Source organism: Brienomyrus brachyistius, chromosome 18 (genome assembly GCF_023856365.1).
Source record: "Brienomyrus brachyistius isolate T26 chromosome 18, BBRACH_0.4, whole genome shotgun sequence".
NCBI lineage: Eukaryota > Metazoa > Chordata > Actinopteri > Osteoglossiformes > Mormyridae > Brienomyrus > Brienomyrus brachyistius.
Window position 1 is genome coordinate 11238643 of NC_064550.1, and position 27992 is coordinate 11266634.

A 27992-nucleotide genomic window follows, 5' to 3' on the forward strand; every position below is an offset into this window, starting at 1 on the left:
ACAGTTTTTTTTTTTTTTTTTTTCTGCTGTGTAGGTCATCAGCTTGGACTCTCGTGCACGAGACAGGAAGTGCTGGAGGGGAGACTGAAGAGGTGCTAGGTGTGCTAGTGCTCACTGGGGCTGGTCGATCAGTGCGGGGGCGCATGCCCCAGGCCGTCATGGCAGGATGTACTCAGCGATGTCAACAGGGGCTACTGAAGTTCTTCCAGTGTGTGCGGCGGCTGATCTCGGGGACGCTCAGCAAAGGTACCGTCTTCTCCTGTTACACCCCGGCAGCTGAATGTCTGGATACCACTGAGGCTAATGGCTCTGAACTGTGGGTCTTACACATTACAATATATCATAAATAAGAAGTGATGAGAAAGAAAGGAGGAAAGGAAGAGAGAAAAGATGCAGACTGTGTGGGTTGGATGCTGGGAACTGGCAGTTTTTCATATTTGTAGCCAAACATGTGTCCATGTGCTTGCAGTAAACTTTGTGTGAGCGAACAGAAGAAAATACTTTTAGATTTTAGTCCATGGCTGTGTGTGTGCTGGACAAAGGGAAGGTTTAACTGCATCACTACAGCAGAAACAACCCACAGAGCATGCAACCAGGTGACCTTTTAAGAAACCGCTACTGAAATCTTCCTCATAGAAAGCATACAGTAGCACTGTACGTTATGCTAGTATCAAGCTTTGGGCTGAATAGTCTTCCTTCGCAGCTAGTATAGTGCTGGCGTTTGTCGCTTGTGTAGAATCTGAGACCACAGCCATTAAAGACCAGCAGTAAGACATGTATTGGTCATGTAGTGAAGCTACAGGTTTCACATTAATCCAACATGACACTGGTACTTAATCCCTGGTCGAAGTTGGGTTCAGAGTTACTGGAAACATTCGTTGCTGCTGATATCCATGCTGTATCAGCTTGGCGTATCCCATGCCAGTTTGGTGAAAGGCTGCTCTATTTAAGCATTTCTACAGCTGCAGTTAGATTTCGGTCACTTTCACTGGCCACACACACATCTTCAGCTGGCTTTGTCTGTCTCTCCTCTCCACTGGAAGCTGAACCAGAAGCTGCAGGGATTTTTTTTGCAGAAGCCCTAAATACTGCTCTGTTCCATTTACCTGAGAGGTAAAATCGGAGCTGGGAATGACGTCACACCGGCATTCCAGTACCAGAAGCCAGAAAGCCATTTAGCAATACCAGTTCTAGACTGGTTTGTTGTTAGCCATTGTTAGCAATACCAGGGTTTTGTGCATACAAGCACAGAAATACAAATATGTTAATTAAGGCATCAGCTATCCGGAATTTTGAAGTTGGAACTCCAACTTCAGGAGGAGTTCTGATTGAAGAATCCTACTTCCCAGTTCAAATGGACGATAGGAAAGCTTTATTCAGTCACAGTCCTCCTTTCTGTTTTGTTCTGAAGAGCGAGGCCCCATTTGTCCACGTCGTTTTATGAACCGCAGCGGTCAGAGGCTCCTTATCTTTATGAGGTTGTTTGTGCCGAGTGGGCGAGTGAAACGTGCAGGTGTGAGATGCTGAGGACGTCCCTGGGCTCACGGGAAATGCCAGGGAGTGAGACGCAGCTGAGCTCCGAGGCGGCAGAGCAAGGGGCCCATGTGGCATATGTGTGAACCCAACCGGCAGGAATATGAAAATGAATCCACAGCAGATGGCTATAAATAGCAGCCGTGAAATGATGCTGAAAAACAAGCGCATGTGGCCTTTGTTTTAAAAATATATATATATACATATATCGCTTTGACTTAACTAACCAGGGGGTAATGAGGAACAGGCGTGGACTGTTAATACCACAGGACAGGTGGGGAAGGAGGGTGTGGGAGGACCAGCAGCTCCACCCGCTGGCCCTCACAGGAATAGGACAGGGGAGGCTGGAGTAGATCTTGACAATATACCAGGTCTACTTTCAATCTACCCCTAGAAATAAAATTACTAAGATTTAAACTGAAACTAAAATACGTAAAAACTAAATAAAAAATTATCTTCAAAATAAAACTAATAAAACCACGCTGAAAATTAACACTAAACTGAATTCCAAGTAAAAATTAAACATAAGATTAAAAACTAAATCAAGTCAAACGTAAAACAACGTTATGTCACACGACCTTTATTCTTTCTGTGAAACCATTGACATTTATTTGCCATTTGCTTATTTTCTCCTTTCATCATCGTCATCTTTCTTCTATAATGAGGCTGACCCCTGACACGCTGATATTGCATCTCTCCATTGCCCTCTTAATCCATGAAAGATCAAGTTGTGAACTGTCAACAGAATGCTTTCGGTATTCAGCTTAAATATACACTGGGCATCTTCGACCAGGAGGACATCTGTGTCGTCTAGCTCTTCTGCTGTCAGTGTTTCCTGTCACTACAATCCCTGCTTTGCTTTCTTCACTCACAGTTGCTGTTTATCCCTTTTCATGCTTCATTAATTCAACAGCAACATGCTTTTCTTTAGAGCTGGAAGGACAAAGGGTTTTACTTTGGAGGGATCCTGTGGACCACATTGATCTTGTAACTGGGGACCATAAGCAATGTAGTACAATAGAATGGAGACTGACATACATCACTATTCTGCTCTGTCGGGGTTAGAAGTGGGGATGGAGATTACCGGTTTTGGTGGCCTAACCCTGCAAGATGAATCGTCCTCTTCCTCTCCCCATTCCTTTGTGTTTCATCTCACACCTGGGGCCGTATAAGTGAGGTGGCTTTGATCAATACCAAATCTACCTCCTCATCGTACCTTCGACTATCACTAGTGCCAAACTGTACTGTACAAAGCAAAGCTCATCATAAGTTATCTACACACTAAGCCTCATGCCCTGGTCAACATAGACATTCAAACTTTGAATCCAAACATCAAAAATGTTCCACTTGGTTAATGTGTCCATCCTTCTTCAGCCTTAAATGTCCTTTTCCTTCACTCTCTTCTCCTCCTTCCTCTGTATTGGCACTTGAAGCACATTAAAGCTGACAGTCTACACCATTACATTTAGTTGTTTTAATCATTCACCCTCCATCCTTATATAATCCTCCTCTTCCTGTCCTTATTTGCATCCATCTCCGTCATGTACAGATGTGATAAAGTAAATCCGACCACACATTCAGGAAGAACCCAAGGCAACTATTTGTTTGTGTCTTTGCAAAAAATACTGGAAAGTGTTGCGTGGGAGGGGTGCGTCTAATACCGAGTGACGTAAAAAAGTACTTCAGTGTTGAGTATACAGGTATGGGCTGATCTGTTTTATTCAGATTTCACTGCTTTTGAAATATCTCATTAAAGAAAACATTATATAATCAGATGTAAAATTTTCAGCTTTATTTATTGAGAATATTCTTCCTTTTTGGTAAATGGCAAACCCTTGAAATTTCCATGGCAACAAAGATAGAGATTTATGAGGTATCTGCAAGTGAATGTGTATGTGTGTTACTGCGTTAGTATGATAATATTCACAAATCTATTGTAATCACAGCAGTTATGAATCAATGGTCTTTATTAATGTCACATCTATTCTCTCTTGACTGATTGATGTTTGATTCTGCTGTGTTCAGCCTTGTTACGAAACAAAATGAAATGCTGCCCTCTAGTGGTTACACTACTGCACATCCAGCAAGTAGCCAAAAGAAAGGTATACACTGAAACAATATACGCTTGCATTTTCAAAACTATTTCATTAATAACTTTGAAATTATGTAAGTTTAAGTTTGGCTCTTAAAATTTGAAAAGTCCCCAACTAACACCATGTACAAAAATCTTTAAGGGACTTGGGCCCGGTTTCTCGATAGCAGTCACTCTAAAAAAATATCTTACAAAAGGTATTTGTTTTTCTATGTATGTTTCTCAAACAATCTATCACAATATTGCTCAAGCGAGAGCAGAGAGGAGTCAAGAAACTCCTTAAATGCGACCTTAATAGGCTCCAGAACGCCTGATTGGTTGACATCGATGGCTTGAGAATTGATTATTCCCTCCATGCAGCAACTGCTTGACTGCCGCATGACAGATAGTGGTGTTCTTTATAAATATAACACTGCAGGAATACCTCATAATATTACATTAATCAGAAATGGGGAGAAGCTAAAAATAAAATACAAAATTAACAAAATGAATCATCTAACTATAAATACGATTTTCTCTTTCAATTCCTATTCATTAGCACTCGATGGGAGCGCCAATATAAAGTATGATAACTTGAGTATAAATTTTAAATTCCAAGATGAAAAAGATCGGACCACTGTTTTTGTTGTGTGATTTCTCACGTGGTCCCCTAGGGGGAGCACCACAGAGACAGTGGCCCCCAGGTAATTTGAAACAAGTAGTGTATGGGCAGTCCAATTTCTCACCACTAGATGTCAGGCATCCTATGGCACTTCAGTTATTTTTTTGCCAGTGTTTTACATTAAACCAGAGGTGGAGTGGTAGGTATACACAGGTATACGGTGAGAATCACAATATGAAGGATAATCACTTATATCTACGCTCTTTACCCGATGCTTTTGCCAAAAGTGACATAAAGGTAAGCGAATAGCACGTTATAATAAATATTAAATATAAGACACATAAGTCAAGCGAAAGGGGTCAGGATGAGCATTTAGGCTGAAATTTATAAAATTTATTCTGATTAAGGAGACATTAATGAGGGATTAATGAGTTGTTAATACGGGATTACTGAGGGATTACAGAGGAAGAGATTGATGTGTGAGATGGCAGATTGAAAACCGCACCCCACGATGTCACCGTTCGATAGTTGCATCTAGTTGTTGACGTCGCATTGGGTGGAGCAAGGCTGAGGTGCATCCCGGATGGGCTGCCAGTCCATCGCAGAGCCCACGCACACAATTATACAATGTGGGCAATTCACATTTCACATCTGAAAAAGCAAAAAACACCGTGCCTATTATTGTAATATAAGAAGGCGTAAAATTCAAAGGTGCTCTTCTACTGGGAAGGATTTTGGCATGAAGTACCCTGGCCAAGATAGGTTTAGGTTCTATTGAAAAGGTGACTAATTATTTATCTTCCTAAGCTTCATTTTTAGATATTTAAGCATCCCACCAACTGAGTCACAGTGAAACATGCAACATAGAGTTTGGAATTAGCATATTGCTTGTGTTGAATCATCGTGCAGATTAATTTGCTGTTACCTTAATTTGTTTTACAGCTGCAAATGAGTCATCTAAAACTAACTTTAAAACAGGTTAAGATAGAGAGTGTACAACGTTTAAGAAGGGCAAATTAAATTTAGGGCCATGCATTATGGTCCGTGTCCTGTTACACTGTGGTGAATTACTCAGTCTGCAGCAAACATGCAAGTAGGTATCGCGTTTTACACTACATACAATTACAAATGACTAAAAAACATTTTGAATCCTTTGAATTGTAGAAATTACAGAAACAACCAAAGAGCCAGTCTTCCTGTTATCTTCTGAGAAACAATACGAAAAGGTAAGACACTTTCAAAGCACAATCACCAGTGGACCATGTGTGACTGCTGAAGACCACACACCCTGCAAATATAATCTATGTCACAGGGTCATTGGCCGGGACAGTTACCTAAACATGTGTTGAAGCATATTCATGATGCACTTGAGTAATTGTCCAACCATAAAAATTACATAACGCACAGGTGATCCTGCACCTCAGCGTGAATGACTTTGATCCAGACGTCTGTACTCTGGCTTATGCTAAAGCTGGACTCTTCCCCTGGTCTCGACGGTGGTTAACACAGTGGTGCTTAGTGCTCCTTAGCATGCACTTGCACCCATATTTGTAATCTGTGATTTGGCTCATCCCTCCTTGTTGCATATACAGTATTTGCTGCATCAGCTTGTGTGAGGTGAGGTGAGGAAGAGATTAATTAATGCTGGGCCCTTCGCTGCCAGTTCTCAGGCATCCTGCGATCTTTTTCCGGTTCTTTACAAAGAAAGTACTATTGTTAGACTCTCTTTGCCCAATGTCTCTTTTGCAGTCCCTGTCCCCTTCACTCCCAGTTCCCCCTCAGTCCCTCTACCCTTCACTCCCAGTCCTGTCACTCCCTGTCCCCTTCACTCTCACTCCCCCTCACTCCCAGTTTCCTCTCACTCCCTCTCCCCTTCACTCCCAGTTCCCTCTCACTCCCTCCCCCTTCACTCCCAGTTCCCTCTCACTCCCTCTCCCCTTCACTCCCAGTTCCCCCTCAGTCCCTCTACCCTTCACTCCCAGTCCTGTCACTCCCTGTCCCCTTCACTCTCACTCCCCTTCACTCCCAGTTCCCTCTCACTCACCCTCCCCCCTTCACTCCCAGTTCCCTCTCACTCCCTCCCCCTTCACTCCCAGTTCCCTCTCACTCCCTCTCCCCTTCACTCCCAGTTCCCTCTCAGTCCCTCTCCCCTTCACTCCCAGTTCCCTCTCACTCCCTCTCCCCTTCACTCCCAGTTCCCTCTCACTCCCTCCCCCTTCACTCCCAGTTCCCTCTCACTCCCTCTCCCCTTCACTCCCAGTTTCCTCTCAGTCCCTCTCCCCTTCACTCCCAGTTCCCTCTCACTCCCTCTCCCCTTCACTCCCTGTCCCCTCTCACTCCCACTCCCCTTCACTCCCAGTTCCCTCTCACTCCCTCTCCCCTTCACTCCCTGTCCCCTTCACTCCCACTCCCCTTCACTCTCAGTTCCCTCTCACTCCCCCTGTTCCCTTCACTCCCAGTTCCCTTCACTCCCACTCCCCTTCACTCCCAGTTCCCTCTCACTCCCTCTTCCCTTCACTCCCTGTCCCCTTCACTCCCACTCCCCTTCACTCCCAGTTCCCTCTCACTCCCACTCTCCCCTTCACTCCCAGTTCCCTTTCACTCCCTCTCCCCTTCACTCCCAGTTCCCTCTCACTCCCTCTCCCCTTCACTCTCAGTTCCCTCTCACTCCCCCCTCCCCTTCACTCCCAGTTCCCTCTCACTCCCACTCCCCTTCACTCCCAGTTCCCTCTCACTCCCTCTCCCCTTCACTCTCAGTTCCCTCTCACTCCCCCTCTCCCCTTTACTCCCAGTTCCCTCTCACTCCCGCTCTCCCCTTCACTCCCAGTTCCCTCTCACTCCCACTCCCCTTCACTCCCAGTTCCCTCTCACTCCCTCTCCCCTTCACTCCCAGTTCCCTCTCACTCCCTCTCCCCTTCACTCCCAGTTCCCTCTCACTCCCTCCCCCCTTCACTCCCAGTTCCCTCTCACTCCCTCTTCCATTCACTCCCAGTTCCCTCTCACTCCCTCTTCCATTCACTCCCAGTTCCCTCTCACACCCTCTTCCCCTTTACTCCCAGTTCCCTCTCACTCCCTCTCCCCTTCACTCCCAGTTCCCTCTCACTCCCTCTTCCATTCACTCCCAGTTCCCTCTCACTCCCTCTTCCCTTCACTCCCAGTCCCCTCTCACTCCCTCTTCCCCTTCACTCCCAGTTCCCTCTCACTCCCTCTTCCCTTTCACTCCCAGTCCCCTCTCAGTCCCCCTCCCCTTCACTCCCTCTCCCCTTCACTCTCAGTTCCCTCTCACTCCCCCTCTCCCCTTTACTCCCAGTTCCCTCTCACTCCCGCTCTCCCCTTCACTCCCAGTTCCCTCTCACTCCCACTCCCCTTCACTCCCAGTTCCCTCTCACTCCCTCTCCCCTTCACTCCCAGTTCCCTCTCACTCCCTCCCCCCTTCACTCCCAGTTCCCTGTCACTCCCTCTTCCCCTTCACTCCCAGTTCCCTCTCACTCCCTCTTCCCCTTCACTCCCAGTCCCCTCTCAGTCCCCCTCCCCTTCACTCCCTCTCCCCTTTACTCCCAGTTCCCTCTCACTCCCGCTCTCCCCTTCACTCCCAGTTCCCTCTCACTCCCTCTCCCCTTCACTCCCAGTTCCCTCTCACTCCCTCCCCCCTTCACTCCCAGTTCCCTCTCACTCCCTCTTCCCCTTCACTCCCAGTTCCCTCTCACTCCCTCTTCCCCTTCACTCCCAGTTCCCTCTCACTCCCTCTTCCCCTTCACTCCCAGTTCCCTCTCACTCCCTCTTCCCCTTCACTCCCAGTCCCCTCTCAGTCCCCCTCCCCTTCACTCCCTCTCCCCTTTACTCTACCATCTTGCCCTTCAGTTCTCCTACATTCAGCTTTATCCTGCTGACTGATCCCTTCCAGGCATGATTGCTCAGTTGTTTCACCCTCCAGTGAATAAGAAAACCACAGTTTTCCTCTTTGTGTCACAATGGTTTTCACTTTATATTTCTCTGCTCTCCTTGCTGGTTCTGTAGCTGACCTCTGATCAGTTTTGATACAGATGGACATACCCTACTTCTGTGTGAGAAGGTACACTTGGCTGAGAATGGGAGTAAAGAGAAAGAGAAAACACAGTGCAAGAAATAGAGCAAAGAGATGCTGTTTACATATTGCATCATTCTCCCGGTGTTACTCGTGAGTTAGTGAAAACGTCAAGAGACAATTTTTATTTGTGGCAGACTACTATCGCTCTGTCCCACGGTGTGTGTGTGTGTGTGTGCGTGTGCGCGTGTGTGTGTGAGGAGTGTTTTTCTGTGCTCCCTCACAGCCCACAAATCAGAGGTAAAGGCAGCCGATGCTTGAGTGCCACCAGAGACTCAGAGAGTGACAGACGCAGACTCAGAAACACAAGACAAGATATGGGTTTGGTGATGGGAACCTATTCAATGCAGTCGAAACGAGACAGTTACCACCAAGGTAGGAGCTATACTGTGTGCGTGATTTCATTAACTGGAAAGTAATTCATTTCACTGGACAGATTGCACATCTCCCAGTGTGTATTTCATCAGATAGTGTGTCATTTTAATAACAAGACACTGTAGAATTACTTCACGATATGAGTGCGAGAGAGTGAATTTATGGGGAGTGGTGAAGCATTATGAAACTGTAAAGTGATGGATGGGTGTGACAGAATGAATGTGTGTCACAATTAATATGTTCAACATGACTAAAGCGCTAATTAGATATTGTTTCTTTAAATGGTTCTGTTGAAGTGAATGCATTTGCGAAATTTTCTTCTGGGTTCTTTGAAGGTCGATGTCTATTTTTCAAAACAAGTGCTACTTTTAAAAGCATGGTTCAGGTTCATGAAGAAAAATGAACGAATAATAACAGAATTACAAGCGGGCGATAACTTTCTTTAGGTTCAATAGGTTTTACGTGCAACTGTAATAGGTTTTATGTACCGTGGAGGTATACAGTACTTGCGTGTCAGATAGATATGTGTGGTTGCATTGCCCCCTACTGGTTCCCAAGCAGTAGTCATGGAATTCAAAACAGGAAAGGAACGCCCCCTTCAGGCCAAATACTTATTTACAGTTTATTTAGCATAGGGGCGGCCAATCTTATCCGCAAATGGCCGGTGTGTATGTAGGTTTTTGGGGTAACCTATAGATCAGCTGTTCAAACCCAGGTATGAGGACTCTTCAGCCAATCAGTGCTCTAATTAGTAATCTAATTAGGGAGTTGCAGCAAAAAACCCATATACATAATGGCCCTTTCTGGATAAGCCTGGCAACCCCTGTTTTAGCAGATGCTTTTGACCCAAGTGTCATACAAGTGAGGATTAGAATGAAATTAGAATAATTGAATCATAGATTCCGGAATAACTACATATGTACGGTAGAAGGAGAGGATTGATGGTGCCTTAGACAGCCATGGCAGTGGAGACAGAGATTTTAGTGGATTTGGTAGAGAACTGGAAACTACCCAAAAGGTATCAGCTTGCTGACATTTTTACACATTCAACCACAGGACCCCTCAGACAACAATAAATACAGGCAGCCAAGGTATATATTCTCAAAGTCTTTCTTTAAATCAAAACTGCTGGCAAGTCGGAATAATAATAATAATAATAATAACCATAACTACATATGATACTGTACTGTACATGGAGCCGACAAACGGCTGAAGCCATATAATGTTTTCATGAGTATCACAAAATTGTATTTAATGCAATTTTTCTAAGATAGTTTTCGTGGCAGTCCATTTGTAAGTCCGATTTGTCCGAACGTCAGATGTTGTTCACTCGGGGAATAACCCGGGCACTGGGACAGATGCTTTATCTGCCCCAATGTACTGATGCGGGGGGGGGGGGGGGGGGGGGGGGGGTCATGCTCTTTTCATCCCAGTATGGATCCCTGTGGTGCCAGTGCATTTATAAGCCCCCGGCACTGTGTGCAGTGGCAGCAGACCATAATTTCAGGTGTGGTATTTTACCGCTGATTGACGTCAGGCTGAATGTTCCTATGGAGACTGACGGCACATTGCTGGTCAGAAGCACAGCTTCGAGGACCCTGATCAGCCACCGGCAGGGACCGATTTAACGCATTCGACACTGAGGGCTCCGTGCTGCTTCAATCTGCTTAATTAAACGCTGCTTCAGATCCCACCATATGCGGAGAAAACGGCAACATCCTCGCATGCATCTGCAGACAGGCGGGAACCAACCGGCTGCCCCCACCTAGCAAAGCACCACTTTGCTGCCATGTAATTGCTGCTATTTTCCTGCATCCGTTCATCCCTCTGACTCTGTACCATTTCTGAAAAGGACGCCATATATAAGGTTTACTGTCATGTAAACCTCCATCTCCTTCCCCCACTTTATCAGTTCGCCCACATCAATCTCTGTTCCCCCCATATAAGCTTCTTATTGCATACAGCTTCTCCCCCCACATGACCCAGCTTTTCTCTGCTCTTGATCCTAACCCAGGCGATTTCTCACACTCAGATCCTGGCTTTCACCCTCCTCTGCTCCCTAACATGCAATTTATCTTGTTCGCCCCCAGCTGCTAACTAACGGAGGCCCCTCCTTCCATCCACCCTGCCGGTCCTCCGCGCTTCCCTATTCCCCTGACTGAGTAGATCTCTCCCAGTAACCTGGTGCACCTGAGAGGGAGACGGCAATCTGGTCAGGAGATAGACAAGATGAAAGATCACAAGGAAGGAGGAGGGAGAGGAAAAGCGGTCAGTCTGCAAAGGCTGGGGGGGGGGGGGGGGGCGTGTAATCAGGAAGACACACCCCCTCCATATAGGAAGCCCATCATGTCTTTAACACCACCGACTGGCCGGGCTGCAGCATGGCGATGTGTTAACACTTACGTAACCGTGCTTAGCTATTCAGACCCCTATATCGAGGGTTATTTAAAGCACCTGAACAGTCCCATCCACAAATGCCTACGCAGGCAGTTATGTGCCAAAGGGCGTCAGATTCCAGTACCTCGCAGGGTCCAAAGTAAACAGTGTGATTTAAAGACACAACGACGTAGAGTACAGAGACATATAAATCTGACCAACGTAGTCTAAATGCACTGGGATTTAAAGACAAGATTAATCCAGAATGAAGAGTATTGATCTCAGTTGTCTATATACTTGATATTGTAAATATTTATTACATAAGGAAATAAGTAAATAAGAAAAAGACTGCTTTTCAGTGGTATGACATAATATGAAATCACCATCAATAAATGTGCATAGCGGCATTCGGTAGAGTAACCTCCATGCTACCATGAAATGTCACCTTCCTCCATAGAGAAAAATGTAGCACTCTCCTAATGAGAAAATATTAACGCAAATTAGATAAACCAGTTAGTCTATTTCTAAAAGCTTTGGGTGAATTAGTGATATGTCGAAAGAGCTGCCAACATTTCTGCGCACATTCATGTGCCCATGAATATACAGATGCACACTTTGAAATAATCAAATCAATAAATAAAATTCGAAAGATCTGAAAGAGACTCTTGGCTTGTAAACAATGGATCTGTCCAAATGAAAGTTGCCCTGAGCTGACCCTACAGTGTTTTGCCATTAAAGTGGAAAGCTAAAGTGTTCATAGTCAGACGAAAATATGTGTAGCTGCTAAAATGCAGCTAAAAATATTTCTAAGCAAACACCGTATAATATACAGTGCATCAAAGGCAAGCGTCACCTCTGATCTGATTGACATTTTTTTGGCTGTTTCGTTGGTTGCTGAGCATGCGAAGGCTGTAATAATACAAGGCATAGATGGATAGGCGAGGAGCCTTTGGTTCTGCCTAATGCGGTTTTGCGTATCGCAGCCCTGGCCAGCTGGTGACACAAGGATCCCTGCGTGCTGTGTTTGCAAACTGAGCTGTGGGGGCCGGAAGCCCCCCATGTGTTTAGCTGTGTGAGAGCAGTAAGCTGAGATTAATGCTGGAGTGAAGAGACTCATACCTATTCATATCACATGTGGTGGAAAGAGAGGGGGGGGGGCGTCAGCCGCAGGGGGGGGAGATCGCATACAAATTAGTGTGGGGTGCAGCAGAGTGCGAAAGATTGAAAATGTGTGAGAGGAAAGGCAATAAAAGAAGGTGCGGGCGACACTTAAGCTCTGATGTCGACGCCATGGCAGAGGTGGGAGGGAGCAGGAGCATCTAGGATATAGGGCGGGAGTGAGAGCGAGCGAGAGGAGAAAGGGGAACAGGGGAGGGAACCTGGGCAGGCAAAAACATCCAGTCTCTGCGTGCGTCTGGAAGACACGAGGAGAACAACTCCTCTGCCACACATTCGGCGGGCGCGGGTTAGAAAGAGCCAAGCGGACGACTTCATAGAGCGGAGAGAAAAGAAAAGCAACAGCGCGAGACAGCTTTAGTGGGAAGGACAATAAGAGGAGAGGGGAGTGCAAGTGAGGCTGTTTGGAACGCCGGTTTCCACGGTGATAACATGGGTGCAGTGGTGGGCACTCTGACCATGCAGACCAAGCAGAGGAGGCCGTCGAGAGGTAAGTCAGCACAGACGGAGCCATTCGACTTCTCGAATCGCTCGCTGAAGCAGAGCGGCACCCCGACACTGGAAGACTGACTAATGAACGTAATCGCTGCGATTGGCAATCCGCGTAACGGAACAGCGCGGGGAAAGGCGGAAACTCGCGCGCTGGCAAAACGGCAAGTGCGAACGTGCTTCACAGTCACAGGCCAGCATGAACGCTGACCGTCAACACGGCTCTCACAGGTGTTAGCCAGGAAGAAGTGGCGGAAGTGAACAGAAAAGCAGGAGATTCAGCAGCACAAAATTACTGGCAGAATTACAAAGTAATTCATCTAGGACTATAGGCTTTGGGGAAGCATGTAAGGCTGAGGTTCTCTAAATTGTGGGTAAATGTGTGTTAAAAGAATCACTCTGTTGACTCATTTATAGAGTGGGGGTTCTGCCCTGCAAATCATTACAGTTTATATATATTCGCAATATTTGCATGAAGTGTATGAATAAGTATGTATTTTACTGCATGTGTTATAGCAACGGATGTGCATCTATGAGTGTGAGCATTTATGGTGTCAGTGATTAAGTGAGTTTCTGTACGCATTGTGTGAATAAGTGGGTGAGCACACCGTATGACATCCTGAAGGTGTGTAAAATGTGTCGGTGACCGACTGCGTGTTTGTTGTGAGTGTTGTTTACATGTCTGGCCAAGTGTGTATGCATGTAGTGTGTTCGGGTTACGTGACTGACTGTCTGATTGAATGTGTGTGTTTGTGTGTGACGTAAATGAACGAGCATCTGTGTTGTATAAATGACTAATTGATACTGTGCACGCTTTGTGTAAATTATTGAGTATGTGTGCCCGTCTTCTCAGAACGCGTGCAGGATGTGTTATTACACAGCTCACAAAGCCACTTTCCTGCCAAGCCGATGGCTCAGGAGTGCTGTTGTCATGGTGATGTGGAATTGAGGGGTTGAGTGGGGAGGAATCGGTCACTGCTGATAAGAGACTGGAAGTGCAACTGGTCTATCACGTCGGGAAGTGCAGCAAAAATTCCCGGAAGCCAGACTGTGATTTTTGTATAACATGTCAAACATGCAAAAGCAAGAAAAAAAAAACACTGAAATATACAGGGCTTATTTTTTATTACTGATGAGTTAAAAATGTGCATTCTTTCCTAAAAAATGCGGGAGAACCATACACGTCCCAGCCAAACCTCATATTCACGTCCCAGGCCCGACCCAGATAAGAAACCACAGGCAATGTCCACAACTCAGAACAGTCTCAATACCCAGACCTCACCTGGAACATCGATAATCCAATAACTCAGGGCATAACCATACGTCAAATCATTCACTGACCAAACCAAAGCCAGCGAAGTACCACATGAAAAATTTGTGGATATCAGATAGACGTCTTCTGTATGTTTATCGCAGTATATGTCTTATTTTTCCCAGTCTAAGTCACTCGCATTGCCCAAACTCCTGTGACTCACATTCACCTTATCTCAGTAATCATCAGTTGTCTAATCCCGGTAACTATCTGTCCCTTTTTATAAAGGCATAACCTGACAGTCCCAACATGGGAATTGTCTTTTCACCCACCCCATCTTGCTCTTTGTGAGACACACAGATACAGGTTTAGGTGAGAGCAAGCTTAGGGGTCACAGCGCAGGGTCAGCCAGCATGCAGCGCCCCCTGAGGCTTGGGGGTCACATCGCAGGGTCAGCCAGCATGCAGCGCCCCCTGAGGCTTGGGGGTCACATCGCAGGGTCAGCCAGCATGCAGCGCCCCCTGGGGCTTGGGGGTCACATCGCCGGGTCAGCCAGCATGCAGCGCTCAGGGGGCCAGTGCCGGTATCAGTCTGATGGTCCCGGGATGTAAGCTAGCAATTTAGCTGCCACTGGTACGGAGTCCTAGCACACTGAGGCACACAGCGCCCCCTGCTGTCTCAGAGATCTTCACCCCCCCCCCAATGCCTATAACTGCCACTCCCCGTTTCTCAGTAACTCAGTAAATTATGCAGAATCTCAATTTAAATAATTACTCCAGGGCATGGGGCCTGGGAGCTCGGTGGACGGCACTGTGGTCGACCCCTCCAGGCTTGTGAGTTTGATACTCATCCTGACACTGTATGTGTGTGTGTGGAGTTTCCACGTTCTTCCTCCTACAGGTCAAAGATGTGCAGTCTTGGTGAATTAGTGTCTGCAAATAGCCAGTAGTCTGTGTGCAGCAGAGATGGACTAGCATGTCAACAGAGCCCTGTGCCTCAGGCGCAATGTGACCCTTTTCAGGATAAGGAAGTGACGGATGAAAAGGTTCAAAAGCTAGATGCTTTCAGCACTATTTCCACTTTCGATGAATCCTTAGGCCTTTTCGGTTGGAAGTGGATTTTATTTTTATTCCTGGTTTTATCCCCAAATCTCCCTCCTACACTCTCTAAGCGCTGGATTCCCTCAAGCTAAGATCTTTTAATCCACATCATCATCTAGCCCTCCACTTCCCACGTTTCTTTTTCCCTCCTTCTGCCTTCATTTCTGCTTCCTATAGTCAGAAAAAGCATATACTGTAGGTTTCCAATATTCAATGAACACCATTAGGTACACCTAGTTAGTACTAGAACCCATTTGTGTCTCCCGAACTGCTTCAAGGTAGTCGATTTGTCCTTTCAGAGCAGCTACTCTGCACGTGACTGATGTATTGAGTTGTTATTTTCGTATTTGAGGTTTTTCTGTTAGCTTTAAGAAGCCCGGCCATTCTCCTTTGACCTCTCCATTTAATAAGATGTTTTCAGCCACAAAAATGCATTTCACTGTTGCTTTTCACACCATTCTCTGTAAGATCTAGGAACTGTAGTACAGGAGCTCCCCATAGAGTGGTGGTTTCTAGGAGGATGGAGCCACCACCATATCGCACCAACAATCACAAAGACGAAGATGGTTTGGTGTTTCAGTCATTCCAATGCTTACATGAACAATAAGTTAACCTCTTGACCCTGTCTGAATACTTGCAGCCGCATGATTCACCACATAGGGAAGGACGCGATTTACATTATTAAGCCGGTGTACCTGAGTCTGTGTGTGTGCTGAATACATTTACATTTATTTTTATTTAGCAGATGCTTTTGTCGAAAGCGACAGATACAAATGAGGCAAATAGCGCATTACAAACATATGTGCTGTCAAGGAGTCGACTAGGCGTAAGTGCAGCTAGGCTGAGCTCCCGACGAACAAACATAGATATATACGAGTGAGCACATCTCTTTATAAAGAAAGTGATGTGCAAGCGAGTTGGGCAGAGTTCAGGCTTTCTTAGTGTAATCCCACTGCACTCTGCTCGCCCAGCTGCTAAAGCCTCACCTTCTCCGTTCCAGGGCATCGCGTTTGGTGAAGGGGCCTGGTTTGAGGAGAGCAAGCTGCATGTGATACGTGAATAAAGATGATAAAAAAGATGATGAAAAAGCAGCTAAATAATGAGCAAAACGGTGAAGAATAAATGACAATGAACGGTAACTCAAAATGAGATCACTATAGACAGACAATCAGATGTGCCGCAGTGAAAATCTGGGAAAATAAAATGTCACTGAATCTTGTACATAAATTGAAACATTTGTTATTGATTTTAATCACATGCAGGCACAAACTGTCTCCATATCTTGTAGTCTCCATCTTCACTTATCACCAGTCTGGCTATGCGATGTTCATAGAGGATAGGGCTGTGTGGAATAACTTAAGTGCTGCTTATTTATCTGAGTTTATGTTCCACATCTGTGTTTCCTGAGACTTCCATCACCATCTGTTTAGGGCTGACAAAACTGCACCATTTAAACAGCTCTGCCGTCAAAGTAGCAATCACCCACTCTGCAAAGCATGCAGCATCCGCCAACACGTTACCATGACAACGTCCATCTTGCCCACTTTCTCATCCTTACAGCCGTAGCATCCATCTTCTATGCCTACTCATTTGTTACTATGACAGCATCCATCTCCCTCATCATCTTGTCTGTTACTATGGCAGCATTAGGGGAATCTTTCTTGGGGGGTAGTGTTGTCCAATTACTGATTAATTCAAGTAATATACAATAGTAATAAGAAACACATTCACCTAAAACAAAGCAAGCTTTTCCGCAAAAGACTCTTACCATACTAGTGACATAGGATGGTAACACTATAGTCATATATGTGGCCATTTGCATTTTTTTCCCCTCACATCTAAGCCAAATTAACCGGACGTTTCCATAACAACAGGAAACTACTGAAAACGTTAAAAAGAGCAGTGAAAGTGAGGGGTCAAATGGGGAGATCGTCTTCCTAGAGTGCAGTAGGAAAACAGCAAGCGGGAGAGAAAAATAGGGAGAGCAGATGGTAGGGTGGTATTTAAGGAGATGGCCTCAGAGGTTGAATGCTACTGGTTCAAGTCCCAGCAATAGGCCTAACAGTCTTACTTCCCAGGAAATAAGTATCTACAGAAAATCATGTGTTCCCCAGTTACAATGCGTCACCAAAGCATGATATTTCAACACAAACAAATCTATCCCAGGATTTCCCTACGGTATTCATAGTCTCCTCTGACCTCAAGACAGCTCGAATCCATCTTTGCATTTTTTATGCTGGTCAGGATTGTGAGGACAAAGCGATCAGTAATATTGATATTCATTTTAATATGAATGATGTTCATTTTAATTTCTGTAAGATCTGTAAGTAAAAAAAAAATGTTTAATCATTCTTATAGACATCTGAAATTATTTGAGAACACTTAATATTCAACTTAGGAAAGGTAATAAAGAATTGTGGTAGACCTAAATCAGACACACCCTTCAATCCCTCTAGGGCAAAGACTAGCTTTATGTTGTTGAGAGATGTACTAAATCATTTTGCCCTTATATCCATTTTCTCATATATATATAAGTCAGCCTGAAGCCTGTTTAAGGAAGCTGTGCACCTTGGATTGGACACCAATCCATCACTTCAAATACTTGAAACATTAATTCACCTAGACTATAGGTTATTGGACTAGGAGTGGAAACCTATGTGACCACAGGGAGAACATACAAGCTTTTCAAACATTCATTTCACTCTTTCAGACATCTGTACGTTATTACACTGGCAGGTGGCAAGAGAAAGGGCATCTCGGTCATGAACAGCATGATCCAATTCACTCGTGAATGAGCTGAGTGATGAATCACTCAGTGAATGAGGAATCGCTCAGTGAACGAACTGGACAATTCGGGGCAGTTGACTACGATCACTTAATTCACCAAAAAGATTCATTCATAACCAACACAAGCCCAGTAGGTTTTACACTGCTCTTACATTCTGTGCAAGATTCCAAAAAATCCGTAGAATACTTTGAAAAATGCCAGACAATCACCTTACATCCTTAAACTCAATCAATATAATCCTGATCTTTTTTACTGTTCATTAGCATGATTATCATTAGCATAATAAGAATTTGAATAGTTACATAAATCAAGCTGCCACTGAATAATATCAGATAGTTTTCCAGAGCAACGAATTATGCTCACATATAGCCTCAGTGGTCCCAAGGGGATTGATCACATTGGCCGCATTAGCCAATAAAATCCAACACTCTTCCATACAACCAAAACATTCTGAGCTCAAGAAACACTAAATTATTGGCTGACTGATCATCTGATACAGGATAAAGGCAGCTATCGAGCTACTCATGTTCTGGAATACGACACAATAAAGCACTTCAACACAAGGCTTCTGTTGTCAAGGTCTATTGATTAAATCTATTGATGCATGGAGAAACACAATGGGCAACAATCTAAGGAGACGGTAAGAAACGTGTCCTATTACCAATATACAGATCATTGAAGTTAGGAATGTCATCACCTTATGCTGTTTCGGTAGCGTGGAAATGTAGTTCTGAAATAAAAGCCTGAGGGGAACCAATTACCCCAACTGTGATGGAAAATTTCCCCTATGTTGATGGACAGCTTTGATTAGGCTCTAGAGGTAAAGCTGTTTTAACCTTTCCCTTGTCTTTATTTTCCTTCTGTATGCCTTTTTTGATTTCTTGTATCTAGGAATGTAAATGTGTGTGGAGACTGTATGTTGGTGGGACTGAATATGCGTTACTGTGTGTATGATTTGTCTTCTGAGGTTTATAGCCTTTGGTGAATAAAGCATGCGAACTGGGTTAAGTGAACCTCTGTACTGCTATGAGGATCAGGACTGTGACTCTGACTATCTGCTTGCTTCATCAGTCGTCTCAGTTGCAAGTGCAACATGTGGTACATCAGAAATGAGTGAAGAAGTTATTGGGTCTTTCTCTACTTGGCAGCACAGCACAACTGTGAAACTCTGCTGCAATCCAACGACAATGTGATTGTCTAAGAAAATATATGCTGGCTAAATATGTTGCCTTGTTTAGGCTGGAGGTTAGATGCTATAATAAATATCTGTTTACTCCCCAGTTGTAACGCCAACTCATACCCCAGTGTCCTCTTGTCAAGACACTAACTCCGGGATACTTCCAAATGATTGTACATACAGCAGAAACCTAAGCGATGCTCGCTATGACTTTCTGTGTGTGTGTCCACAACCCCAGATAAGTTGGACGATGAGCTAGAGATGACCATGGTCTGCCACCGGCCTGAGGGTCTGGAACAGCTAGAGGCGCAGACCAACTTTAACAAGAGGGAGCTGCAAGTGCTTTACCGAGGCTTCAAGAACGTAGGCCACACAATCTTCTTCTTGTTTGCTTGTTTGTTTCTTGAGCACTTCAACTCCATCTCCCTACCAGTCATTCACTGTATAAACATCTGTCATAAATATTCCACTACCACAAAGACCCCCCCCCCCCACGTACCGCCTACCATGACGAAGCATCGCCTGCCAACAGGTATACTGCATCTATGACATTAATCGGTTGCTTCATGCACCATGTTGTTGTACAGTAATATGTACAACAGATAACATCTAGCTCTTTGTCGGTCCCTCTTTCCAGGAATGCCCAAGTGGGGTAGTGAATGAGGAGACATTTAAACATATATACGCCCAGTTCTTTCCACATGGAGGTAAGGATGAAAGAATTTTGGCTTGTCATTGAAATAATTCACATCTGTTATAATTGCAATGTGCACGTGTCAGTTGTCAGCAGTAAAAGTCATTGCTCAAGGTAGAGCTACACTCCCGTTCTGGTGGATTATATTGATATTTATTCAAATCCAAGCCCTTTGCTTAATAGACCTAGTAGGTAGTTAATAGGGCTTTCAAACGATTCATTTTCATAATGGTGACTGACTGCAAAACAGAGATTAATCGCATGATTAATGACATATTCATTCACGTTATAATTTGATTACAGAGGTGAGGTTTATGTGAATATGAACCACAGATGTTTAGTGTACACTATATGGACAAAACTATTGGGACACCTGGCTATTATACCTACAGTTGGTCCCCCCTTTACAGCTATAACAGCTGCCACTCTTCTGGGCAGGCTTTCCACAAGATTTTGCAGTGTGTCTGTGGGATTTTTACCCAATTTTTCAAGATGAGCATTTGTGAGGTTAGACACTCATGTTTGACATGTAGGTCTGGTTCACAATCTCCATTCTAGTTCATCCTAAAGGTGTTTGATGGGGTTGAGGTTAAGTTCTTCCACACCAAACTCACCCAACCATGTCTTTTTGGGCCTTGCTTCATCCTGGAGCAGAAAAGTGTTCCAAACCTTCCTCTAACTGTTTAGAACTATAGCATAGAATTGTCCAAAATGTCTGGGTTTGCTGAAGCATTAAGAGTTCCCTTCACTGGAATTAAGGGTCCTAGCCCAACCGCTGAAAATCAACCCCATTATCCCTCCTCCATCAAATTTTACAGTTGGCACAATGCAGGCAGGCAGGCAGGTAACGTTCTCCTGGCATCCGCCAAAGCCAGACTCATCCGTCAGGCTGCCAGACAGAGAAGCGTGATTCGTCACTGCACAGAACACGTTTCCTCTGCTGGAGAGTCCAGTGACAGTGTGCTTTACTCCACTGCATCTGACACCTGGCTTCGTGCTTGGTGATGTGAGGCTTGCATGCAGCTGCGCAGCCAGGGAGGCCCATTCCATGAAGCTCCCTGTGCACAGCTTCTGTGCTGGGGTTCATGCCAGAGGAAATCGGGAACTCTGCAGTTATTTAGACAACAGCACCTTAGCAACTTTCAGCCCTGCTCTGTTCTTTTACGTGGTCTGCAATTTTGAGGATGCGTTTCTGTTGCTCCTAAACACTTCCACTTTGTAATGATACCACTTACAACTGACTGTGGAATATCTTGCAGGGAAGAAATTTCATCAAGTGACGTATTGCAAAGGTGCCATTCTATGACAGTACCATGCTTGAATTCACTGAGCTCTTCAGAATGACTCGTTCTTTCACAAATGTTTGTAAACCTGACTGCATGGCGAAGTGCTTGATTTTATACACCTGTGACAATGAGACGCCTGAATTCAGTGATTAAGAGGCGTGTCCCAATATCATCGTTCATATAGTGTATCTTCCATATAGTATATGGTATATGGCACCATAAATGGTATGCAATTGAGGGCCAAATGGTTCCGTTAAGAGAAAAAACGTGTGCATTCATTTCAGAGCCAAACTGTCTCTTGTGTCAGATTTACTTCAAATAACAACGAAGAAAATTCTTTTTCCTATGACAGAATGACCCCCTTTGGCCAGCCACTTCAGTGTAAACAAACAGAAGAACACAGCTAACTAGCTAGCATAATAAGTCATGATATCTCAGAATTTTCATCTGCTTAATTACTGTTACTTTGCACTGCATCTTCTAAAAAAAATTTAAGCAAGCTCGCTCCTGACAAACAAATTGGTCACCTTTTGTGAGCCGGAGAAATTCTATTGGTACTGTTATAAAACAGTTGCATGACTCAAGCTTGCAGTTTTATTCTTACTCCAATACCGGCTGTGCACATGAATTTGAGAGACTGTATAGGACAAAATTCATGCTTCAACTTCTCACATGCTATCAAACTTTATCATTAACACACTGTAAAAGTCTTACACAACATCAAACTTATATCCCCGCTAACAATTTTTCATTCTAGGAACGTTCACCGAATGTTACGAATAAGGTATGGAAACGTTCAAAGTGTCCTGTTTTCTTAATGTTCCTAGAACGTTATCCCACAACTACAACTACGAGAAATAATGTCAAATGGCATGGTTGAGTGCAGGTACCACTGTGATGTTGTACGTCAAAGGCCATGGGGTCAAGGCTGGATGCTGTGTTGATGGTATACAAATATAGTTATTATATTATAAAACAATAATTGCGTTAAAAGGATGTCTAGGTTATGTTAAAGTGCTGACATTGACAGAACCTTAGTTAAAATGTATAACGTGGAAATAATGTTCCATTAATTTTACAGTAATTAAGAACGTATTCCGGCAACTTTGACATGACCCTCACGTAACGTTAGCCAAAGTTCTGGGATTGTTCCCTTTTACCTGGGATGTACCGAGTTTGGCAGTACATGCGTGCGTCTTAATTTCAGTTGTTGTTTTAATTAACGGCATCAGAATAGCTAAATGGTTCGCAAAGACATTGCCGAAGGGAAAATGGTTCACTGCTCAAAAATGTGAGCCTTTGTTATAAAACTATCGCAAAGCCTGAAACGGAGTGTCCACTTTTTCTGGCTCAGAACCGCTATGCATAAGCATCAATGTAAAATGTAAACAGTTGCTCAGTGTTAAATTCAGAAATGGGATGATTGTCGTTGACCTTCAGGTACACTACCCAGCATTAAGTGGAATTTAACAAGGATAAAACGATAATAGATTTTATCATCAATGGCAGCAGATAAAGTGCCTGTTGGCTAACACAAAGCATTATACATAGTAGGACTATCATTTATCTGAACTCTGTTCCATTTATTTAATATGTGTTTGCCACGTTCCTCCTGCAAGAGAGTAGGGGAGGCCTTTGGCACTGAGAATGTTCCTAAGAGTATCAGAATCTGCAAGTTTAATTGGAAAGGCTGTAAGGCAGTCATACTAATTCAATTAAGCTGGCTTACATTTCCATTACACTATAACATCATCGTTCAAAGACAGGAAGTGAAATCTACAGCTAACATGATTATTGTTTATACTACTACAGTGTTATAATAATATTCTTTTATTATAGCAATTATAACGAAATGAATTTAAAACAACCAACTCATCTTATTACATCTTCGCCACTTCGGATGTTTGGGTGGTTCTCCCCCAACGTGATGTAGTCCGCGATTCATCCGCTCTGTATTTTGTAATATGCATAGCTGGTTTCTACACTGACGGCTTGCAGATTGACTGTTATTAACGATGCTAAAGTTACAGTACTGGAAAAATATGTTCGTCATCACTAAAATGTTAAATAGTTCTTTTGTTCTTATATTAGGAACAGATGCCAAATGTCCTTTGCGGGTCTAAATGTTTAGTCGTGTAGTTTGTGCATAAAGGTAACAAAGGGAAGATATGATAAAAGCAAATAATGCTAAATGTAAAATGTCCTTTAAGTATCCTAATTCACTTCACTGACTTTCCAGTAATTTCCAGAGTGATGAAATCTCGCAGTTACTTGTAACACTGCTGCTCTGTGACCCTTTGTTATTCCCACAAAGTCTGGTCTTTATAGTGATTGAGGTAAAACATGATGCGATGGAATTTATTACATAACAGCTTTTCTCAATGCAGATGCCAGTACTTACGCCCACTATCTGTTCAATGCCTTTGACTCGGCTCACAATGGCTCCATCAAGTTTGAGGTAACATTCTCTTTCTCGCTTTCCAGTGCCACTTACCATTTGCTATTTTTATTTAGTTGAGAGTCCAGCTGCAGCGTTTTCCTAGCACTTATGCTGGCTGCCGTGCGGTAGTCGGATAACAGCCATGTAACCTTGCAACTTCGTATTTTAAAGTGAATCTGAAGTCTTACCTCCCAGTCAAATAACAAATTGGCATAAAAATAACAAGTGTTGCGGAAGATTTCGTAAAGGGAAATAATGTTAAAAGTAAAAAAGTATACGACTGTACAGTGTATGTGAAAGTTTGCATGTCCTTGGCCCAGTTACACATTTTATGGATTTTGTAAGTAAAACAAAGGGATCCGAACTCTGAATCGGAATAAAAAATATATATACTTTTTTTTCCTAAATTTAATGCACAGTTACTATTTGCTGCATGTGACATCTATATAGGGGCGGCATGGTGGTGCAGTGGTTAGCACTGTTGCCTCACACCTCTGGGACCCGGGTTCGAGTCTCCGCCTGGGTCACATGTGTGTGGAGTTTGCATGTTCTCCCCATGTTGCCGTGGGGTTTCCTCCGGGTACTCCGGTTTCCCCTCACAGTCCAAAAACATGCTGAGGCTAATTGGAGCTACTAAATTGCCCATAGGTGTGCATGTGTGAATGAATGGTGTGTGAGTGTGCCCTGTGATGGGCTGGCCCCCCATCCTGGGTTGTTCCCTGCCTCGTGCCCATTGCCTCCGGGATAGGCTCCGGACCCCCCGCGACCCAGTAGTAGGATAAGCGGTTTGGAAAATGGATGGATGGATGGATGACATCTATATATGCCCAGTCTATTTCCAAAAAATAGAAATTCCATATTTACGTATTGTGATTTCTCCCTGTCTCTCAGGACTTTGTGATGGGTCTGTCTATCTTGCTACGAGGTTCGGTCCGGGAGAAACTACAGTGGACTTTCAACCTGTATGACATTAACAGAGATGGCTATATCAACAAGGAGGTAGGGATTGTCTTACAGCACACTGTGAAACAACTGAATACACGCTGTCAGTTGATGTTAGACAGGTGATTGTCTAACAATGGCTGACGAGAATCAGCAGTGTGTGCTACATGGCGTTATTTGATCTGTTACTGTAAGTGACTTAGCAGTTGAAATTTTCACATCTTACCAGTGTTTCCCAATCCAGTCCTCAGGTACCTACAATCATCCCACATTTTTGCTCCCCTCCCCAGCTCCCTACCCGACTGTCCACATTTTTGCTCCCTCCCAGAATGTAGTCTTTGTCCGTGTTTCCTTTGTGTTTAGAGTCCAGATTTTTGTGTTAGGTGGCTTGTATAAGGTAGAAGGTTGGCAGCCATGGACGGCTGAATTATCCCACAAACGTGACTAGTGTGTGTCTCCATGTTGTTAGGACTCTCTGTGTATGTCTGTAGAGTCACTAATCTATAATGCAATGTCGAAAATCTGTTAAAATTTGGGAGGGCTTGTTGGCGACGTGCCAAGCGGCTCCAGCCTGCGATTGCCTAAAATTTGTTTTGTTAGGCAAAAAGGTGGAACTATTAACCAAAACCTGTCTGCCAGTGTGACATTGGATCTAAGGCATCATTTAACAGCTGCTCCCCCAGGCCGTGTTTGGTAAATGTAGTCGTGCTAAATTAAATTTTGTGTGTTACAGGAGATGACAGAAATCGTCAGAGCCATTTATGACATGATGGGGAAGTACACCTACCCCGCCCTCAGGGGAGACGTGCCTCAACAACATGTGGAGGTGTTCTTTCAGGTCGCCGAGAGACACTCGTCTGGAGCCTTCATTCGGTTACATTAAATCATATCTCAGAATCCTGTTTGTGATTCTACTCACAAAGGGGTCGGACAGGCTCATTCTATCCCTTTCTCTGTCACACAGAAAATGGACAGAAACAAAGATGGAGTTGTTACCTTAGAGGAGTTCATACTGGCGTGTCAGGAGGTGTGTTTTACCTTCACCTTTCATTTTTCATTTTCTTTTTAATTTAGTTCCCTGCTTCTCTGCATTATTCATATCAGTATAAACTGCAAGTGTTGCTTTGCCTACGTTTAGAATCACTATATTTATCTAAGTCACTTTTTATTGTAACAATAAGGATAATATAAATATTTTACATGTTGCGGTTTTCATTTTATTCTCTCTTTTCTCTATTTAGGATGAGAACATGATGAGATCTCTTCAGCTCTTTGAGAATGTCATTTAGTGTGAGTCTGCTTTTCTCTCTGAATGTATATATAATGTATATACTCTGCATTTATGCGTGAATAATTCATGTGTGCAAGTCACACAAGTGTATGTGTTTGTTTTGTGTATGAATACAGAAAGCAGTCTTCTTGCATGCATGTGTGTGTGTGGTAGTGCACGGAATATTGTGTCAGTGTCCTAATTGTCCTAGTTTACTTTTGTCTGGCTCCACCCTGGACACAGAAAAATGTGACACACTTTGCCTTGGCAGGGATACCAGGGACGTCATGGACATTATTCCCTCGTCTCCTACCTCCTTATATTTACCTTATAACTGCACCCTTTTGCTGCCCTCTATGTGTGGTAACCTGGAATTGCACCTATGAAGCTCCTACGTCTGCCGATAAGGGAGAGCAACTCTCGAGATTTCATCGCTGACTTCTCTGGATTCTTGTCGTCAGATGGGACTGTTATTTTGAAACTGATGAAACTTTTATTGTACAAATATGCTACTTGATGCTGACCTTGACCTGTGAACTGTTGTCGAAGAAAGATTTCACACAAGCTTCGTGTTGCGTACACTTAAGGGAGTCTTCTTGCTTGCTGTTTTGTTGTCCTCGTGATAAATGTTTTCAGTGTCGGAATGGCCGTGCTGGTGCTTTTTAGTCCAACTACTGTCAGTTTTTGCTTCCTGCCTTTGACTTGTAGAGGGACCTGTGTTGTGTAATGCAGGAATACACATTAAATCTCTCCCTTTCAGCCATAAGGAGAACAACGGCAAAACAAGTACAAGGTCAATTGTTACAATGTGCAAAAATGATTTTTAAAAGTGTTACGGATACATTTTATTTATTTATTTTTTTTGTTTTTTTAAACTTGCTGAGTTCTCATTGTAGCCCTCAGCTTACAGGAGAAATTTAAACTTTACATTTGGAATATTTTGTGTCCAGTCTATTTGTGCCGGTCATGACAGAGCATTGCATGATATGGTGGACTGTATTCTTTCTGGTTCTGGGTACAGTGGGCTTGCATTGGGAGTCCAGCACACCAAAGGCACAGACTGTTGTGTAGCCCTTACAGATAACATGTACTGATAGCAGTGCTTTTCTATCAGTTGGGTACTGTTTGCTGAAATTGTATGACAATATTTTGCTGAATGTTTAAAAACAAGTGTTGTGTTGTTGTGTATTTCCCTTTTGCATGAACTAAATTTAGATGGGAAGTGCCTCATTGCACAGATATCTAGATTTACTGTTTGGACAATTCACTTAAATCAGCAAGTTAACAACATACTGATGTCTCGTGTGATCTGCTCTATCAATAATATCTAAAGACATGGATACTTCTATCATATACAATAGTTTTGGAGTAGAATATTTGAAGAAATATCACTTTGCTAGTGCAATGATATGCAAAATCTTAGTGTGTCACCTTCCATTGAGAAAATACAGAAAAAATATGTCTGCTTTGCATGGCAAGGGATTGGATAGCACCATTTAAGTTGAACTTATCCTAAGATCATTTAACTGGATCTAGCACCTTACAGAGATATTTGGGGAAATATGTCTAATGAATATGTCTATATGAATCATCAGGCTTTGAGAATTAAGCAAAAATTCTCGTGTTCCTTATGTCTCATGTTCCATATGTTTCTATTACATCAGTGGTACAGTAATAATATGGTAAGAGGTCTTACCCAGCCGATAATGGCTCAGAAGATTCACTTCCGGTCAGGACAGAAGCATATTTCAGGTTTCTGAAGGGGACCCACCATAATGTCCTGTTTTTCTTACAATTAAGGGCTGAAATAGGACATCCCATATTACTTAAATCTGATAAAAAAATGTCTCTGACCATACATTATTCCCCTGTAAAATGACTGTAGAGAGACAAAAAGATTTGAAAATCTCGTATTGTTTAAGAGCTGACCAATAAGACTTTAGGTATTTAAACAAGGACAGCATCTTTCTGTTCACTGGTGGGCGTAACTTTTCACTGTATCATTACGTTAAGGAGGAACCGCGAATGTGTTCCTGTGGTCCTAATTAAGTTGGTCTGATGCAGTGACATATTTGTCTTCTAGCCAAAGCAGCCAAAGAAAAAGGAACAAATAAACAGAACTGTCACCACTGACATTTTTATTTAGTGCTAGATAACACTGAATCGATGCATTTAATCCCTGGTAAAAGTGCAGTTTCTGTGCCATGTGTAACATGGATTATACAGCATAACATTTGGTGGGCAGATGGATAACATATTTTGGTGTTGGGATGTTATATAAATTATGTCAATATAATAAACCTTTGAAATGATTGTA

The 27992-nt window shown here is 43.6% G+C and overlaps 1 protein-coding gene across 4 annotated transcripts; it reads left to right on the forward strand.

Annotated features, from left to right (window-relative positions):
• Positions 1-34: 34 nt before the first annotated feature.
• On the forward strand, positions 35-27992 carry kcnip1b (Kv channel interacting protein 1 b). Of its 4 annotated transcripts, none has more exons than XR_007383391.1 (9): positions 35-246; positions 19282-19406; positions 19681-19750; positions 23411-23481; positions 24355-24462; positions 25139-25278; positions 25370-25432; positions 25647-25695; positions 25947-27992. XR_007383391.1 is itself a non-coding variant. In XM_048983181.1 (9 exons), exons 1-8 carry the CDS (start codon positions 144-146, stop codon positions 25692-25694), a joined length of 681 nt encoding a protein of 226 aa, XP_048839138.1. In that variant the 5' UTR covers positions 35-143; the 3' UTR covers position 25695; positions 25947-27992. The 4 variants fall into 4 exon arrangements, 3 of the variants coding, with proteins under 3 accessions (XP_048839138.1, XP_048839140.1, XP_048839139.1); XM_048983181.1 differs by having other exon boundaries at positions 25139-25231; XM_048983183.1 differs by lacking the exon at positions 35-246 and adding an exon at positions 8370-8685 and having other exon boundaries at positions 25139-25243.